Here is a 19,174-nt window from a genome sequence, read left to right on the forward strand (position 1 = left end):
AGGGACCAGCTGGCCCAGGAGGCTGATGTGGTGTCTTTGCCATGGGCAGTGTGCAGGGAAAGCCAGGCTGCTGGGCAGACACAGTCAGGGCTTTCAGTACCTCAGGGCCCAAGCACTTGCATACACTGCTCAGCCCAGAGGCTCTGTATGGCTGTTGCTGTGCTGCCAGCCATGCCCTGTGTTTGTCCACCCACTTGCTTTAGCTGCTCTGGGCAAAGCTTACCTGCATGACTTCTCTGTATACCTTGCCTCCACATGGGCTTGGATTTCACTGTTGATGCTTATTTGCAAAACACATGCCACTAAATCCAGCTCATTAATACAACCTGTACATCATTTGGGCCTACCAAGATACTGATTTAAACACCCCTGAAAGGAAATGTGGCCTTCCTATTTGGTAGCAAGTAAGTTGCCCTTTTCACAGGTAGCAAAACCCTGACCCACAACTCTCTTAATGAAAACACCCTGCTCCACAAGCAGAGGTTCCCAGGGGCCTGAGTTCCCTGGAGCAGTCAGCCACTGCATGATGGTTTGCAGCTGTTTATGGTAACTGCTGTGGGTGGTTTAACACTCATGAGGGCACACCACATGGTGAACTCAGACTCACAACATGACATAATTGCTGTCTTTGGACAAAATAAACACCTCAGAAATATAAACAAAGATGTTTATTGCAAATAAAAAATCATATTCACATCATTAAGTCTTATGAAATATAAAGAGGTCATTTTGCAAGTTGTCAAGCATCCATGAGCACAAGGGCTGCCGTTTTCATCAGAACAGCTGCCTGGGACGTGCATATGCTTTTCTGAATGTGCCCAGCCAAATCTCTAGCCTTCTTTCTAGAAAGGTCTTAATTTGACCGGTGACATCATTCTGACATTTTCACAGTTTCATTTTCTCCCAATCTGGCAGTAGAGGCTCATAGAAAACACCAAACCGAGAATCTGGAAAACAAAGTTAGAGGAATGTTCACTTGTGTTCTAAGGGTCGTCTCCCTTTGAAATCTCTCTTCAGCACTGCCACTCTCTTTTGTGCAACCATATGTGTGCAGTGTATGTATACAGGTATACACACACGTGTGTATACTGTTTACAGGTATACCTCTATAAACTTGCCTCACTGTTTTGAGTTGCAAATGATCATGCAACAAATATTTTGTATTTATCAGTAATGGACTTGGGATAGAAACAATAGGGAGTTCAATAGGGAGCTGTTATTTGTAATAGAAAATTCAGTTCGGTAACCTTCTATATTGGGAATTTCTGGGTACAATTTCATGACCTGTGGCAGACAGCTGGTGAGATCAGATCAGAAAGCTTCCTTCTGGATTTAAAGCTAACCAGTCTGTGAAGGTGTTCCACGAAAGTGCAAAGTGCCCAACTGACACCTTTGAAGCCATGAACGCTGACACATTTACTTAAGGAGGAGACAGAGAAGAGCATATGTAGCACAGAGGTACAGCTAAGATAAAGGGATGGACTCACACCTGGAATAAACTGACTGGGCTTCTCTGACATACCATGCCCACATTTGCACTTGCACCCAAATAAATCTGGGCCCTTCTTATCTGTATAATTTTTCACTATTAGGATGAGCTGAAAGCACAGCTCACAAGTGGCATAATGAAGCAGGCAGAGATGGGACGAGCACTTCTTTTTATCTGGGGTTTCCTAGAGCCGAAAGGTGGTTAACCAAATGGCCTTTGAAATTTGCAATTTCTTGAGTTAATATGGAAAGGATAAATGTTTATCAAGTGTAAATTGCCATCTGACAATTTGTGCTGAGTCTCATATTGTTTATTCATGTTGCTTTCTAATCCTTTTGTGATTGGGAGAGGCAGCCAGCACAGGAAATGCCAGCTGCAGAGCAGGAAAGAATGATGTCTAATGAACTAAAAGCTACAACTCCCATAACTGCAGTAACTAAAGCAAAGTGACATAATATGCCTTAGGGATACAGATGCGATTTTACACTTCTACTATATTTTAAGGTCATTTAATATCAGTGTATTTCACCTATTTTTCTCTCAAAGTAAACATATGGGTGAGAGACCTGACCACCTAACATATAGCTCCCTAAATACCAGAAAGCCTGTGCTGAGTAAGAAGTTGATGGCCTGTCCTCTTCCAATGCTGCAACTACATAATTCTTCCCCATTTACTACTATTATCCTGGAAACACAGTTTTGAGCTGGGACTCTTGCCCACTCTTCTACCAAAAGGAGCAATCAATCCTCTGCCAAGAAATTTTTGCTTTGAATAACAGACTGAACTTTCCACAGCAATCTCCCACTGGTGGAGAGTGAGGGTGGAGGAAAACAAAGGCGGAAAAGAAAAAAAATGACTGAAGAAAGCATCCTGATGAAATCCCCTGTTTCTTAATAATTTTCTCCTATTCAAATCAAAATCAAGCAGCTCACTGGATAGCCTCACTTCTTTTCCTCCTCTCTTCAGAGAAAATCTTGTGTATTATTCATCAGTGTAGGGTGAGGAAATTAAAATAAACAGTCCACATACTCTGTGGTTTTTTACACACAGGAATATATGGAGCATCACACAGAATGTGCACACAGACACATTCATGCATCATCTTGCTGCTTGAAGTTTTAATACCTCAGAATTATAATATCGTACCAAAACTTCTTAGTGATAAAAATATGTACTTTAGGGGCTAAGTTTTCTTAGGAGATGACTTTTTTCCTCAAGAAAAGATGAGAAAAAGGAGGAAAAATCTGGCTATTCTTCCTCATGTCTTCTGAGGTGTTTATTCACACACCTCTCTCTACACAGGGCTCAGTGTCAAGGCAGACCCTGGCTTCAGGACTGGCAAATTATTTGAAGAAAATGTCCCATGTGACACACTTATATGGGTAGCAGGGTGGTCTGATCTCTCCTGAAGTTTGCAGCTCAGCAGCCATATACTTTTAATGAAATATGTTAATATGAAATAACAGTCAGGTTATAGCTAAGGTGAGAGGTGGTTTTCCCTTGTTTATTAATTGAGCAAGCTAAGTGTCTTAATCCCATTCCCAATGTATTTCCAAGTAGAACACATTGCTTGTAAGCTACTAAGTATTTTAAGAGTGTACACCGGTACCTCAATAACAGCCAGTCCAAAGGCAATCCCCATAATTATGACCAGATTGTCTTTAATTTGTTGCATAATTACTTCTCCACAAGGCTGAAAAATAAAACAAAATTATTAATTACAGGTAAGCAATATTATGCTATTATAGGATTTATAGGTTATATAGGAATACATCTTCTAAAATAACTCTCTCAAACTCTCTCTCTCTTTCTCTTTAACTCTGTGCTAAAAAAAGGCTATTTGAATTTACGCTGGCTTGTTGCTAATGAACACAAAAAACAACTATGTGTGCCTTAAGCTATGCAAAAGTCTTTGCCTTCCGAAGTATGAAGCTTTAATAGCTGACCATAAAAATTTACTATTTCAAAGGAAGACATACAGCTGTAATGCCCAATGTTTGCATTATTTTCAGTTAACAAGGAAAGAAGTGTTTATTTTTACTTTCTCTTGATAATCATTCGCTACTAGAAAAGAGCCAATGCAGCCATGACCAGATCTGAAAGGGAACTTCAGTTTCCCACCAATCCAATCTTTGGATTTGAAATTTCAAGGTTTATTATTAGACTTGAGGTTAACTAAAAATATTTCTTTATAAAAACTAACTTCAAAATTAGTTTTGTCCAATGTTTGGTGGTCTTAGACTGGGGCTGAAAAAAAGAGAAAAATCAGCATGGCTTCATGAGGAGGAAATCCTGCTTGTTGAACTTGATTTCCTTCTCTGACAGGGTAACCCACCTAACTGATCTTGGAAAGCCAGTAGATGTAATTTTTTGGATTTCAGCAAAGATTTTGAAGCTGTCTCTCATAGTATCCTTCTGGACAAAAAGTCCAGCATACAGCTAAACAGCCATGTTATGCTGTGGGTCAGGCACAAAGAGTTATAGTGAGGTAATGTCCGTCTGGAGTCTGGTTAGTAGTGGGATTCAGCAGCACTCCATCCTAGGTCCAATTCCCTTCAACATGTTCCTTAACAACTTGGATGCAGGACTTGAAGGAATAACATGGAAGTTTGCCAACAACACTAAACTAGAAGGATCTGTTGACTCTCTTGAGAGAAGAGAGGCCCTAGAGAGCCAGCTCGACAAAACAGACAAATGGGCAATCACCAATCATATGAAGTTTATCGAGGTCAAATGCCAGATCTTGCGACCATGGTTTTGTTTAGGTTCACCTGGAGAACAAGAGGCTGGAGAGCAGCCTCGCAGAAAGGAACCTGTGGGTCCTGGTCCATGGCAAGTTGAACATGAGTCAGCAGTGCCCTGGCAGCCAGGAGGCCCAACGCTGTCCTGGGGGACATCAGGCACAGCATTGCCAGCCAGACAAGGGAGGGGATTGTCCCCTCTGCTCTGTGCTGGAGCAGCCTCTCCTCGAGTGCTGGGGGCAGTTCTGGGTGATACAATATATGAAATATAAAGCTATTAGAGATTGTCCAAAGTAGGGCCATGAGGACAGTGAAGGGCCTTGAGGAGAAGCCATATGAGGAGTGACTGAAGAGACTCGCTCTATTCAGCCTGGAGGAGAGGAGACTGAGGAGAGACCTCATTTGGGTCTTCAGTATCCTCATGAGGGAAAGCAGAGGGGCAGGTACTGATCTCTTCATTCTCATGAACAGTGACAGGACTTAAGGCAGTGTCATGAAGCTGAGTCAGGGGAGATTTAGCTTGAATATCAGAAAAAGGTTCTTCATCCAGAGGGCGTTTGGGCACTGGAACAGGCCCCCCAGGGAAGTGGTCACAGCACCAAGCCTGACAGAGTTTGAGAAGCGTTTGGACAATGCTCTCATGCACATGTTGTGACTCTTGGGGTTGTCCTGCGCAGAGCCAGGAACTGGACTCAATGACCCTGATGGATCCCTTCCAACTCAGCCTATTCTATGATTCTACAACTGAAGTTCTGTGCAGAGCTACTTTCCTTTCAAATATTTGAATAACTCTGTTCACAGTGACTAAATCTTCTTCAGTAGACATTGACAATCCTCCTTTTGCAACTGGAGGGAAAGCCAGGTACAGATTAAATACATCAAAATAACATTACTGTTACAACACTACAACTGACTTGGCCCCAAATACAGTTGTATTTTTTCACCATATTTCCCCTCTCACAATAAACACATGCGTCTTTTCTTTCTAGTTCTTCTAAAAATCTCTCATTTAAGCTAACTCATAACTGCACTGAATTTCAAATCTTTTTTCCTATATCAGAAGAGCTGGATGTTTCTACTAGCAGCTCACACCACCATGAAATCTGTCTGTACATATGAGCGATATCTTGCACCTGCAGTAATTTCACAGAGGGTTTCTCATGTATCCTTTGAGGGCTTGCCTGAGGCCAAAAAGACATTAAAGTGTGGCCAAAATAACCTATTTATATATCTTATTTCCAGATTGGGTTGTGGTATCCCCTACTTAACCAGACTGTTTCTTTGCTTTTAAAAAGTATTTGTTTCTGTGGGACTACATGGGGAGGATATTACTGCTCCTTAATTACTTATTAAGAAGCTGTGCAATTAGAGAATTATACAACCAGAAGGGACATTTGCTAAAATCTGCTTGGTGCTAGGTGCATACTGGCAAACTTTGCACTACCAGCATTCTAAAACGTCAATTACTTTGTGCTATTCAATTATTTTTTGCATTTCTTTTTTAATACTTTTTTTCATATCCATAGAGTCCAGATTTCCTCATAAGGAGGCAGGCAAACCATGAAATTCGTTATTTGAGATGTCTACTGTCTACTAGATGATACTCTTCTGAGTGTGCTTTTTTTTTTGCCTGTCACCCAATATTTTGCCCTATTATTATTACAGTAATTCTTTGAGATTTTCAAAAGGCTGTAGTTGTAAGAAATCACTCTTTGAATATTCTGCCATGAATCCCACAATATGTAAGGTTTCTTTCCAGCACATCCTGAAAAATGAATGTGGGTTTTTATTAAAGGATTATAAAACCCCAAAGGTCTTGCATTTAATGTGTTTGATTTTCAATATACCTTAGCATTTTGAAAGCCTCTAAGTCAACATGTCTACTACCACAATGAGCCTGGGTGGGAACATAACCTTCTGAGAGAGTAATGAGAGCCAAAGGGTAGCTGGTGTGCAGCTATGGCCCAGAGTCATACCCTGACCCCAAAATCATAATAATTTTCATCAACAGTAACCATGCAGATTGCTAAGGGCCTAAACTGGATACATCTCAGGAAGAGGAAGGAGCAGAGTTATGAGCAGTCATTTCTTAACAGATGGTACGAGGGTAGTTCTGGCTAAGAAAGAGAAAGCAAAACTTTGTCTTTTCAGAAAGATACAGAACTACTGACTATGGGAGACACCAAAGATAACTTTAGGTTAAAACTTGGCTCTTTCGAAAGAAGAGTGAACTTTTTTCTCACCTTTTTATAGATGTATCTGTTTTGATATTGGATGCAGAGGTCTGATGATGGCTTCTCTAGTTCACACTGACAGATTTTTGAGGAAGGTTGGCTAAATTTTTCTCCCCAGTCCTTAGGTCCATCCAGCAATCCACAACATTTTTCCTGCAAGAAAGGAGTAAATGGGGAGAAGAGTTAAAGAAAGGTAATTTTCAGTTTAAAGAGAATAGGTGAGGGAGCTGAAAGGAACAACAAAAAACAAATTTTATTTCATCTTTTTCAATATGGAAGTTGTCCCAAATTGGTATGTCTCAAATACCATTTACATTTCTGTATCACTTACAGGAATGTAAGTACGTAAGTTTTTGCTTGTTGGGTTTTTTTAATAAGAGATGGGGGAAAAAGACCAGATTTTCAGTATAAAATGCTCAAAAAGCATTAACATACTATAACGCTAGTAATTATCAGTGCCAGAATGGAACTGGAATATTGAGTATAGTATTTTTTGAGAATCAAGCCTTGTTTCAGCAGGTTATATTTACAGAAGAAAAGTTACCATCTCCAGTAACATCCACACTTCACCTGTTCAAAAGCCTGGAAATGTAAAATTCAGGCACATAAAATTCTGAAATATAGAAAAATAACCACTTTCAATGATGGCTATCTCTTTAAATTAGAAATGGACTGAAGAGATCAGGGCTCCATTTGGGGTTTGTGAAACCTAAACCAGGTGCAGTTTCACTTCATGTTCCACTATATTCAAGCCACTAAAGCTCAGGGGTGCAAACTTGGGTTTGAGGTCCTCCTTCTATTAAAAAGCAGCTGGAAATGTTCACATAATTTTGTATAAATCAAAGGCTGTGGGACATAATATAGCAGTCTTGGCACATTTAAAAATTACTGCAGTAATTATGCGATTTTTTATTTTGCTCATCTCTCCAGAGTGCTTATTGTATCAGAAGAAATACACTGTCTCAGAAGTAGAGTACAAGGCTGGAGGTGGAATGGGGAAGGAGAAGTGGAAGTAACATAAAACACCTAAATATTGTTCCTTGTTTCATTTCCTTTTATACAGCAGTCTTTAAAAGCATATAAACTAACTTTAAGTCTATCTGTTAAAGTCATCACCCATTAGAGACTAAAGCAGAACAGTACAGACCCAGGTAGCTGTGGGAGGGGTAGGGGTGTATGCTGTCAGTGTTATCAGTGAGATTCCAGGGTATTGTCTGTGAGATGCCTGGGAGTAAACTCACAATAAGCATCCACCATCTGCAGTCTTGCAGGATGGGGGCACCAGGAAAAGTACTAGCACAACAAAAACAAACTTCTCATCATATTTTCTTCCCTCTTCTCACACAGTAAAGCATGGCATTTTAATGACTTCATAGCAGTAGGACATCCCAAGTTAAATACACTCCTGATGTTTTTTCTAATCCCTGGGGTAGTCTTTCCTTAAAAGTACTGTAGAGTTCTTACTTGGGATATGGTGAAAGATCAATGCTCCTTTAGAAGGGAAAGCTGTAGGAAAGGGCCATGCAGTCCTCTCATGAAAGAGCTTAGCTAACTGTTAGTCTTACTTGCATGTGGTCTGTCCTTACTTCATAGTTCTCATAGACAACACTATTGCACAAAGAAATCATCACAGGAAGACCATGTCCTACCAAGAGAACAGAAGTCCCTTCTGTGGTGTTTCAACTTGCCTTTAAGTCAGACCCTCCCCCTTTCCCAGGGAATGAAATTCAAATCTGCAGTGGAGCAATCATAAAATGAAGTGGAGACAGACTCCAAAGATGAAACAGATAGCAACAACTCCTTCATTTTTTGCTGTTCAATTACCTCTCTCTCAAACTTCTGGAACGCCTCTTGATAATCTTTATATTCTCCTGAAGTATCTTGCAGTGCACTCACACTTGCATTTAGAGTAAGGTTAAAGGCTTTTTCAACCTGCAAGTTAAATATATTATTAATTTTTTTGGAAGAAACGAAACTATACGAAGACATCAATGAAAATATAGAAGAATAATATTGTACCTGAGGTTTGTACACTGCTCCTAAAACACCTCCTGTGATCTGAAGAATCAGGATCAGAAGCAGTGCAATAAAAAACTGGGAAGAAAACAAGAAGGGTAGAAAACTATATTACTTTTGACCAAGGTGATATGATTTAAGTTAACATTTATCTTTCATGTGCTTGAATAACCATGTAGGTAAAAAGACCTTCCAGTCAGAGCTGCTCTAACTATTTTATCTTTGAAGATGAGAAAAAGTGGTGCTCAAGACAGAGTGCACTCAGCTGGTGATCAAAACAAGGCACACAGCAGAACAGTGTCATGATAACAGTGTGTAGGTGAGAGTTGGGCAGGAGGACAGGTAGGACATTCTGGGTTGACCACCAAAGGGAGCAACTGGGAATTTATAAAATTAAATAGGATAGATAATGGGAAAAATTTTATGGGGGGAACTTTGATGATAGCTGAATGGAAAAAAAGCTAGTGACTCTGAACCCTGTCTTCTTGCTGATGAGACCAACTATTATTTTTACCACAACAGAGTTCAGAAGGGGCCCAAACTCAAGGTAAGCAATGAAAACACAGGATCATAATCAAGTTTTTGGTTAAATTAAAAGGTTTGCATCCTCATTTGATACTACTTGCAAGGACTTCATCCATCATATGTAGCTGTAGCCTGTTAAAGGTAGACAAATGTTTTTCTTTCTTACCAACATCAGCATGCACCGGCTCTCCTTTGCAGCACCACAACACCCCAGGAACCCAAGGACCATAATGATGGCTCCCACAGCTATCAGTAGATTAACTCCTGCAAGAACACTGCTTTCTACCCCCTGAAAAGAGAGAGGGAAAAAATCTTTCAGCTACAAGAAGGTCCTCCTAAAAACATCTGTATTCCCTAAAACAAGATATTTATTTTGTAACTGATAAACATACTGAATAGCAACTATGGAGAAATTCTGATACATAAATAAACAAACTCTAATGCTCCCTTCTCAAATGGTGGAGAGCTTTGTAAAACCTGTATTTTTCACAACCTTTGTTTCTGCATAAGATGAGAATCAACTTTACAGAGTAAATGAATAAATAAAGATCTGTCTTCAAAGTGGCTTTCAGTTGGTTTTCAGTCAATGAATCTTTGCTTTTTACTGGAAGTAGGAGACTTGATTACCTCAAAACCTCTCCTACATTAACCCAGTGTCAAAGAAACAAAATCTCTGTTTGTCATTAGAAGGCCAGGAACATACTCTGTGACTGGTCCTGAGAGAACACTTCTTAGAGATATGCTGTATATATTAGAGAAAGAGTTAGATGTATTTTCCAAAGCAGCTTTCTTTCTTTTTTTTCCTTTTTTTTTTTTTTTTTTTTTTTTTTTCCCAGGCTTGATCTCTAATATTACCCTCAGAGATGAGAACTTTATTTTGATGTGTGGGACATTCAACTAAACAATTCATATACCTCAATATTATTAAACATCAAATTATTCAGTTCCCACAGGACTGGCTAAGGGCAAAGGCCAAAAGAGAGAAAAATGTTCAAAGAATATTTTCCAGTGTGACTGGTGCCAAGATTAGCAAAAATGTCTGGAAGTTGTCACATTTATCTTCTGATGGAAATTGCAAAGGTATATAGACAAGTATAATTTGAAGAATGTGTTGTTCTTTCTCCTTCCAAGTTGGACTGAACCTCCTGTTATTTATTCTTAGAAAGCTCTATTCATCTACAGCCAAATCCTAATGGTCTGCTCAATTATTACTGAGGTGAAACATGCACTGGTTTTGAATGGGAACTTTGCCTGCCTAGAGGCAAAAATGTGAGAAAATTCTTTCAATTTCTGTCCTGACTCTTAATTCATAGGCTTTTGGGGAGTTCTAAGTATCACTTCAGGAAAGCAGTTTGAAACACACTTAAATAGTCTTTTCTGAATAGGAAATCTCTCTCAAAAAAAGATATGGTAGTGGTTGTGGTTTTCCAACCTCCACTGCATCATTTGAGCCATCATACCAGAGATTGTCAAGTACCAAGCATGGCAGCTTTAGCTTCTAGCAAAATTTTGACAGAGGAGTGGAAGTTGTGATTCTTCCTCTTCCAGAGGTCTCCACCATGACCTAATTTACCTGATGAGACAGTGTCATCTTGAACCAAGTTCTCTTGCATCCAAGCTCTGCCAGACATGAGACATCTGGGACTGGCTAAGGGTAACAATGTCATCAGCCAAATGGCAGGGAATATACAAAGCTATTTTCTTATTTCCACCATCTTTTTATTTCCAGGTGGGAAAATACTGGTTTAAAAGTTATTGTTCTTAACTGACAGACTGTGCTAGAGCAACAGGGGACTTATCTGAAGAATTGCAACTTAAGGCTTAATCTTAAAGTTGAAAAAGGCTCAGTCTGAAAGCTGAAAAAAAATGCTTCCATGTGACACCTGGCTGCTTTTTCTTTTCTACGGCTAAAATAGAAGAATGCAAATTAAGCTTTCAAATTAATTTGCATTTCTATGGCCCAAATTAATTTGAAGAAGTGTACTGCTTAAACCTTAGAGTCAGTGCCAGTGGGTACAGATTGGGCAAAAGGGCCTACAGGACCATGGGGTCTTAGAAACAGCAGGACCAACCTCTGCAAGATTAAGAGCTCCTCAAAACTGTATTTTCCTAGCTTTGCAGAAAATAAAAGTCATAATATCTGAAGTAATTTAATAACCTGTACAAAAATCCAGGAGGACAACTAAGAGTCATTTTTTCCATCCTCCTGGAGGACTTTTAGGACATTGTAATCCTAGATTCCTAGGCATTTAAAACTCTTTATATATATATATATGAGGGGGAAAGGATACGGTGTTTTTAAGGAGCTGTTGAAAATAGAAGGGAAAAATCCTTTCTCCCTTTCAGAGTTGCAGTTACTGGGGAAGTGAGAATTGTGCTATTGAAGATAGTGACAAAGATAAAAATATTCCCTGCAAACATGTGAAGTAACCCTAGGAATAGATATGATTACACTATTCTAATAGCGAAAAACACAGAAAAGTCTATGAGCTGCACAGATCCATATTATTCCTTCTAACACCGAGATCATTAACAAAAGCATAATTATTTTTCATTAGACATGAAGGACATATTTTCTAACAGAATTCTGTATGCATCTGCATGAAACTACATTAATAACACTAGCAGCTACTTCTCATAGTCACATATCTCTGTTTTCATCAATCACTTTATCTGACTACCTGGACCATGATGTTTAATCTTAACATCATAAAATGCATTCCTCTTCATCCACACAAACCACCTCAACAAAAACCTAGAAAATTTGTGGAAATGAAGACGGGAAATTAAAGTGTATGCAGTAGTTTCCATATTTTACATGGTGCTTGTATGACTGCATGCATTTACCTGCTGAGTACTGCCAACACGTATCCATATAGAGAATCCCAAAATAATGCAACCACACACCTGTGGGAGAAAATAATGACAAGTTAGAAAGATCAGCAACTTTCTTACCAACATTCAGTATCCAAATTGCACCAAATGCTGTCCAAACTTCTGAAATCATTTGTTTGGCAAAGCAAAAGAAACATGAATTGCTGGAGCAGACAATATTGATTCATTTCCAGGAAAATTTGTAAATGTAGTTAAATCTTCAGGTATGCGCCAAATCCCTGATGTTTCCACCCCAGAGGACTACACATTTACATGATGATTTATACATGTGTTTGGGAAGTGCATAGAAATTCCGTCAGATGAGAAAAGAATATAAATTGGTATTGTAGGTGTAAAATGTGTCCGTAAAGAATGTGGTTTCTTGTATAATGGGAACATGAGATTTGATAAGGGATGTTTGCATATCTGTTATTTCTAGACTTATTCAGGACATGTGTCTGGAGATATTCTCTATGGTAAAGCTACTAGGAAAAGTTCTAAATAAATTCTTTTTGCTGCTTCAAATGCAGCAATGTCTGGCCATCTCCAATCCTTAGATTAGGTCTCATAAAAGGCCTAGAGTAATTTTTCCCATTATATTTTTACAGAAAACAGCCAAGTACATGTGAATGTTTGACCAGCATGACTTTCATTAAAATGTTGAAGTCAAAGAAGATGAATCGCAGGTCCAGATACATTCCCTCATCTCTAGTTGTGCTCCTATTTCATCAACCACTGAGTTCCCCTGTGTGCCAGTCACTCTATTCCTAACCTTGCTGTTGATGATTCTTACACAGAATTGCTCTTTATTAAGTGTTGGACATAGGTAACCGAGAGGCTACTCAGGTGTAAGGATTGTACCTACTGAGACAACTGGTAGGAAGGAGACATCACTGAGGACCAGGGACTAATCAGATTTGGAATTATCTCCATCTGCCATTAATAGTCAAGTCATAAATGGCCCTGAAATGTTGTTATGAATTTCCCTGGAAGGTGGTCTGTTCCTAAAGAGTCCAAACTGAACATGTCAAGTTTGCTGCAATTCTCCACCTTAATTTTTAAGTTTTCTTAAAATAAAGTTTCAAGTAAAAGAACTTTCATTCCAGGAAATTTCATTTTTAATGAACCACTAGTGGTTTCTGATGGAATTAATTGAGCGTCTTTGAAGCTGTCTTCACCCATTTTCCCCAATTAGATGGCTATTGTATTTTTTCCTTAATCCTTTATAAAGAATCTGTGATCTTATCTCAGTCTCATAAACTGAACAGTAACAGTACTGCTGTCCTTCGAATTTGGTTGCTCCTTCTCAAGCTTTCAGCTCTGGTGTGAGGAGGAAACACAGCCTAATTGGTTAAATCAATATTACCTCAGATGAGCCTGACATAGTGCTGAGCCAACAGTATATTAACACCGCAATTCTCACACACACAAATACCAAACTTATGGGGAATTTCCTCCACTGGCACACCTTTTTCACACATTCAGTTCAAGGATATCAGGAGGAACTTTTACAAGGTTGCTTCTGCTAAAGAAAACATTTATTTGTAATACTTCCTTGAGACAACTGATATTACAGCTCTAGGCATGTCCTACAGAGAATGTGGTCTCTGGCTCAGAAAACCTGCTAAGCTTGTGTTGCTACTTCAGGGACTGAGATGTCCACATTAAGGTTCAGGAAGAGGCCACTTTGTTTGTAGATGGGATTGCAAGTCTGGTGTTAACAGCTGATCAAAAATGCTCTGTCGCTAACCATGTTGCTTCAAACTAGTGTCAGACATCAGTATTCAGTGGGGAAAAAAAGGTAATTCTACAATTTGCATGATGTGGAGTAGCAGAAGTTGACAAAATGAGGACAGAAGGTGAGACTGGATATCCTGCAAACTCCAAAGAAGGGAAAGAAGAAAAATCTGACATATGTGTTAGGTTTAATGCACAAAACTGACAAGGATTAATTTAAGGACTGTAAGAAACTCCACATAGGCACCCAGTTCCAAAGCACAGATCTTCAAAAGCCCATAGTCTGCTATTTTTCACCAAACAGGGAAGATGAAAAACTCTGTGTGCTAGAGCTCAGCATGAGCTCATGGGCATGTAGATGCCCAAGGGACACACATCATGTGGTGAAGCCATAGTCGATTTGCAGAGCTATCTTAGACTATTCCTGGGTTTACACTCTTAGTGTGATGCTGCATGAGCTGCTTAGAAAAGGTCTCCAGAAGGCTAGGAAGCCCATTCCTGAGTCTTCTAAGAGAAGACACTCCCTGAGAGATTGCAAAAGGTGTAAAATGACACACCACCAGGTAAATACACAACTGCCATTCTTATCTATTTAGGTTAAAGACACCTTCATTTCCCATTATCAGTATTTTTCCACTTGTCAACTCCCTTGAGGACTAGAGAGAGCAGCTGTGGCTGTAAAGTCATCTCCGTTCCCTCTACCTTACTGTTGCAGTTTAATGATTTCCATGAATTAGAGACAGGAATGAAGACCAAAAAATAAAGTTTCATTATATTTCTATCAGCCCATACATCTGTTCTTACCAATCTTGATTGTGCTAAACTAAACACCTTCCCTAAAACAGTTAACTACAGTTGCATTCCTGTCCTTTTTTCCATCCAGGCAGTCACATGCACAGCAAATGTTCTCAGTATTTTCTTCCTCAGAATACAGTATGGATTTTCTAACTTTGGTATAAAGACAGGAAGTTTGTTTCACATAGGCTTATTTCAAGACACACCCAGAATCCCAACCTTTTTTTTTTTTTTTTTTTTTTTTTTTCCCCCTAGGAAATCCATACTGTCACTGAGGGCATGGGACACTATTCCAGTGTTCATTCTAGAAGAAGTTTGGAGCTTTTCTAAATCTAGTATGAGACATTTGCCCATGTTTTAGCTTACAGTAAACACAGGTGCATGTGAACAGGTGTGCTGGTTTTGGCTGGGGTAATTTTCTTCACAGTGGCTCTTATAGTGCTGTGTTTTGGATTTGTGCTGAGCACAGGGTAGATAATGTAGAGAAGTTTTTTCTACTGCTGAGCAGGTCTTACATCAAGTTTTCTTTCTCCTTTCATACCACTACTCTGGTGAGGAGACTGAGGGCACATGGGATGTTGGGAGAAAACACAGCCAGGACAGGTGACCCCAACTAACCAAAGGGATGTTCAAGACCATTTAACATCATGTTCAGTAGATAAAGCTGGGAGAAAGAAGGGGGAAGGCAGGGGACATTTGGAGTGATGGCATTTGGGTTCACAAGAAAACATTTCACATAATGAGACCATGCCTTCCTGAAGATGGCTGAACACCTGCCTGCCCATGTGAAGCATGGAATTAATTCCTTGTTTTGTTTTGTTTTGCTTGCATGAATAGCTCTTGGTTTTCCTATTAAACTGCCTATATGCCAACTCACGAATTTCCCAGCTTTTATGCCTTCAGTTCTCTCCCTGATCCTGCTGGTGGGGGAGTGAGTGTCTGTGTGGTACTTGGTGCTGGTTGGGGTCAAATCACAAAAACAGGAAAAACTTCCTGAGGGACAGGAAGTCACATTCAGAAACTTATGGATTTTTGTAAATACTGTTGCATAAAAGCTTCAACACAATAATAAAAGTCTTCAATCTGCCTTGATAGAACTGGAGGGAAAAACTGGGGAGACAGTCCAAACCGTCACTGGTCTGTCAGGAATTTCTTTGTGAGGTCGATAAGCAATCAAAGAATTTGTGCTAGCCACATATTTTCCAAGGCTATTGTTTGTGGTCCGTTTTGAATGGTATCACCTTTTCACTTGAAAAAAATCCCTTGAGGCAAAGACACCATAATGTGGCTAGTAGTTCCACTTCTGGCTTCAGTGAACCCTGGTGAAACTGACAAAGTTCTGTCAGGAAATCTGACAGTGAGGTTGAACCATGAGAGAAATGTTTTTTAACTCAAACCTTCCGCAGCTCTCAGGACCTGAAATTCTTGCAACCCAGCTGAGATGTGATAAATAAACAAATACGGTTCAAATAACACCCAGAAATCTGCCTGCTGTGCTGTACTGTGCTGTATCGTTCTTGGTACAGCTGTGGCAGTACTGCCAGCACATACATTCTTACATTTAGTGTCCACCATCAGAAACTAATTATGCACTGAATGTAAAGCAAAGAACCACAAAGAAGGTTATGAAAACCATTTATCAATTAGGAAGCTAAAAATTCAAGTAATTTTTCCATATTTTCTGTTGCAACTACATTTTCAAGATCTTTCATGCAAACAACAGCAATAAAAGAGAACAGTGCATTATTATTGGAGAGTCTGTTATCTTCTGACTGAGATGAGTGATGTCCCTTGACATGAGGGGCATAAGACAAACAGTGAGACAGATTTGTAGCTTGTCTACTTTCGAATGCAGGGGGAAAGGTGTTCATATGGAAAAAGACAAAGGGAAGGGCAAAAGTTAAATATATTCTCCCTTCCCTGATTTAGAATCATGCTCTGGTTCCACTTATGCTGTATTTTCTTTACAAGTCCTCTAACTGCAGCATTCAGATAATGGGGAACACATTTCATACATCACTAATAATAGTTTAAATGCTAACTTACCCAAAAAAAAAAATTGAAGATGAACATGGAGTACTTCATGCATTTGCTTACACCCGCCATTTTCACCAAGCTGAGACAAAAACCAGTTCTGCAAAAAGAAGCTTTTCCAAGAGTTTGACTTTGATATAGAAGTTGTTCTTGTGCCTTCAGAAAATCTCTCAGATCACATCAAATATACCATGCTCTGCTCCTGAAAGCAAAAGTTATGACCCAGTCATCCACAATTGCTTAAATAGTTCCTTTCCCACAGGTAAATATTAACCAAGCACTGGGGAAGCACTACGAGTTGTTATCACCTAGTCTCCAGGCTCTTACTGTGTCTTGTGATTTGTACTTCTCTGTAATCACCCCATGACTTGCCCTACGCCTCAAAAGTAAATAATGAAGCAGAAGTTATCGTTTATAGAGGTGAGCATGAAAATATTTTACAGACCTGCTTTTAAGAGGAAGTTGAAATGACAGAATTTCTTAATGCTTTATGTTGCAGGGTTTATTCTTTCACTGCCAGCATTCATTCACCTGTGTTCACACTTCCACTTTAGATGTTCAAATGGCATAAAGGGATGAGTCTGCTTTATCCCAGGAGAGGAGGGACAAGGAATCTGCCAACATTTTCTCCCTCTGAGTATCTACTTCAGATCCTTTACTTCCTCCTCACCTAGTCAGGACCCCGGGAACCTCAGCATTGTGATGCACAAAAGTCCTCCTGTGCATGTTTCCAGAAGCATTTTGAACTCCAGCACATCAACCGAAGTTCTGGCACTAGATACAGGATACCTCTCAGCAATAGGAGATAGACTCATTCTAGAAAGCAAGGCAATAAGCCAATTTCATTGGGTTTGGGCTTTGTCTTGTTTATTTTCTTCTGTTTCCTCCAACTAGGAATACTGAGGCAAAAATAGAGGTATTTTTGCTGGGTTTTTTTCTATCAGCCTGTTTTCTGAAGAACCCTGGTACAGCAGTGCTTGTAGGAATGAGGGTCAGATGCAGGTTTCTCTGAGTTTGTCATTAAAAAAACAGAAGCCTTAATTTTGGAGGTGAACACAGTGTGAGAGATTAAGGGCACATTGGTCTGAACTGTTTATGAACTCCACTTGGCCCAAACCAAATTTTCAGTCTTCAGTGTCAATTCCTGTTCCTCAACTCTGCTCTCTTTATTTAAAAAGAATGGGAAGTGTTAGAATATAACACACCTATAGATGGTGAGAAAAAGAGTAACTTAGAATCTGGCTTTTGTAGGATCCACAAGAAAAGCCACCAATAATTTACATTTAAAACAACTCCCTCCAGCTTCTCTCTTAATTAGCTTTGCCACATTCGGGAGTGGATTTACACCTGCCTCTGACTTTCTGTGCTCCTTTCTGGAGTAATAATCTTTGTCATAACTCTAAGATATCAACTGACTGCCTTACTGTAAATATCCACCCTTAATCTCAGAAAGTTCCTAAAAAAAATTGCATCCACGAAATACAGGTTTTGTAAAGATTGGGAGAAACAGCTCTGTGGTACAGTTTAGATCTAACACACTCTACTAAGTAAACATATTCCAATAAGTAAATTGAGAAATGTGGGTGTCTTCATGGAGGAATGCCATAACCACAGATGAATCATGAGAAAAGTTTAAATGGTCATGTTAAAATGTTTGCAAAGGACCAGAAGGGTAGTAAGGGAATCACAGGTGATATAGGACTTGATAAGTCTGCAATCAGACGATACAATTGCAGTAAAGTAAGTTTATTATAAGTGTGGCTCAGCAATTGTGTACCAAAAAATACACTACTATAAACCTTCACACAGAGTAGACACTGATTAAGGAAGGCTTGAGCTGTAGCACTGTTGTCTACGAGATGCTTAGCCCAGGCACTCAGTCAGAGATGTCTGAAGGAAAAGTGTTGGAGCAATAATACAAGAGGCAAGCATGAGCATTCGCATTGGCTATTCAAAAAAGCACAGTGTGCAAGGACCTTTCAAATGCAAATGCCCAGAACTTCTGCTGTTTCTTGGTTTTGGTGGGTTTTGGGATGTTTCTTGGCATGGGTTGGGGTTTTGGGGATTTTTAGGGGGTTTGGGTTTTTTAATAAGCCCATTCAACATAACCATAAGCAAGTTCTGGTAAGATCCCAGTTTATGACGTGCTGAATTACAGCTTCTGAACAGAAACTTAGTATCTATCTGACTTTGCTAAAGTTCCTACATATTTCATATCTATATTTAATGATATCCAAAGTAAAAATATGCAATCTAAGTTTAGAAACAAATAAGCAGTTTCCAATAAGTGACAAATTTTCAGCTTAAATATTCCATATGATTGCCTATTTCTTATTTCCTGGCTACACAGTGCTTTGTTATTCCTTGGAGACGGGAAAGGCTACAATTATGGCACAGATTACATTCCTAGTTGTACCTACAAGTACAAAGGTCATGCAGATAATAGCAGAGGCTTATGAATCACAGGAATGGCATGAGAAATTTTGCTGCTATTTGTCTGAATATGAAATTGCTTCCACTTCTTCTCCACTAACGGTTTAAATAATTGGCTATATGCTACCAGTAACAAAGCCTGTGCCACAAACTGCTCAAAAGCTTTTCCCAGCAAAGAATTTGGGAAAATCCATTTACTTACTGCTCCTCTACAGATTCGAAGAGGAGGGTTATCAGTGAAGAGTCTGATACATAGGGTGTAGCACAGGGCAGGAGCCTCTGATGCAACACACAC

The 19,174-nt window shown here is 39.4% G+C and overlaps 1 protein-coding gene across 1 annotated transcript; it reads right to left on the reverse strand.

Moving 5' to 3' along the window:
• Nucleotides 1-653: 653 nt before the first annotated feature.
• Nucleotides 654-16,654, reverse strand: TSPAN8 (tetraspanin 8). The gene is made up of 8 exons (XM_066319173.1): nucleotides 16,459-16,654; nucleotides 11,854-11,913; nucleotides 9,173-9,295; nucleotides 8,485-8,559; nucleotides 8,290-8,397; nucleotides 6,475-6,618; nucleotides 3,100-3,183; nucleotides 654-947 (listed from the first exon to the last, which is right to left on the reverse strand). The coding sequence occupies exons 1-8, from the start codon at nucleotides 16,516-16,518 to the stop codon at nucleotides 894-896; spliced, it is 708 nt and encodes a 235-aa protein (XP_066175270.1). The 5' UTR covers nucleotides 16,519-16,654; the 3' UTR covers nucleotides 654-893.
• Nucleotides 16,655-19,174: the final 2,520 nt, after the last annotated feature.

Source organism: Sylvia atricapilla, chromosome 5 (genome assembly GCF_009819655.1).
Source record: "Sylvia atricapilla isolate bSylAtr1 chromosome 5, bSylAtr1.pri, whole genome shotgun sequence".
Taxonomy (NCBI): Eukaryota; Metazoa; Chordata; class Aves; order Passeriformes; family Sylviidae; genus Sylvia; species Sylvia atricapilla.

What these genes read in the sequence shown, in the direction of transcription:
- TSPAN8 (XM_066319173.1), bottom strand. Translation starts at nt 16,518, where the DNA reads ATGGCGGGTGTAAGCAAATGCATGAAGTACTCCATGTTCATCTTCAAT. An exon ending in GCCGGTGCATGCTGATGTTG is followed by an intron (nt 8,560 to 9,172) that starts GTAAGAAAGAAA and finishes TTTTCTTCCCAG; the next exon opens with TTTTTTATTGCACTGCTTCT. An exon ending in TTGGACTGGCTGTTATTGAG is followed by an intron (nt 948 to 3,099) that starts GTACCGGTGTAC and finishes TTTGTTTTCCAG; the next exon opens with ATTCTCGGTTTGGTGTTTTC.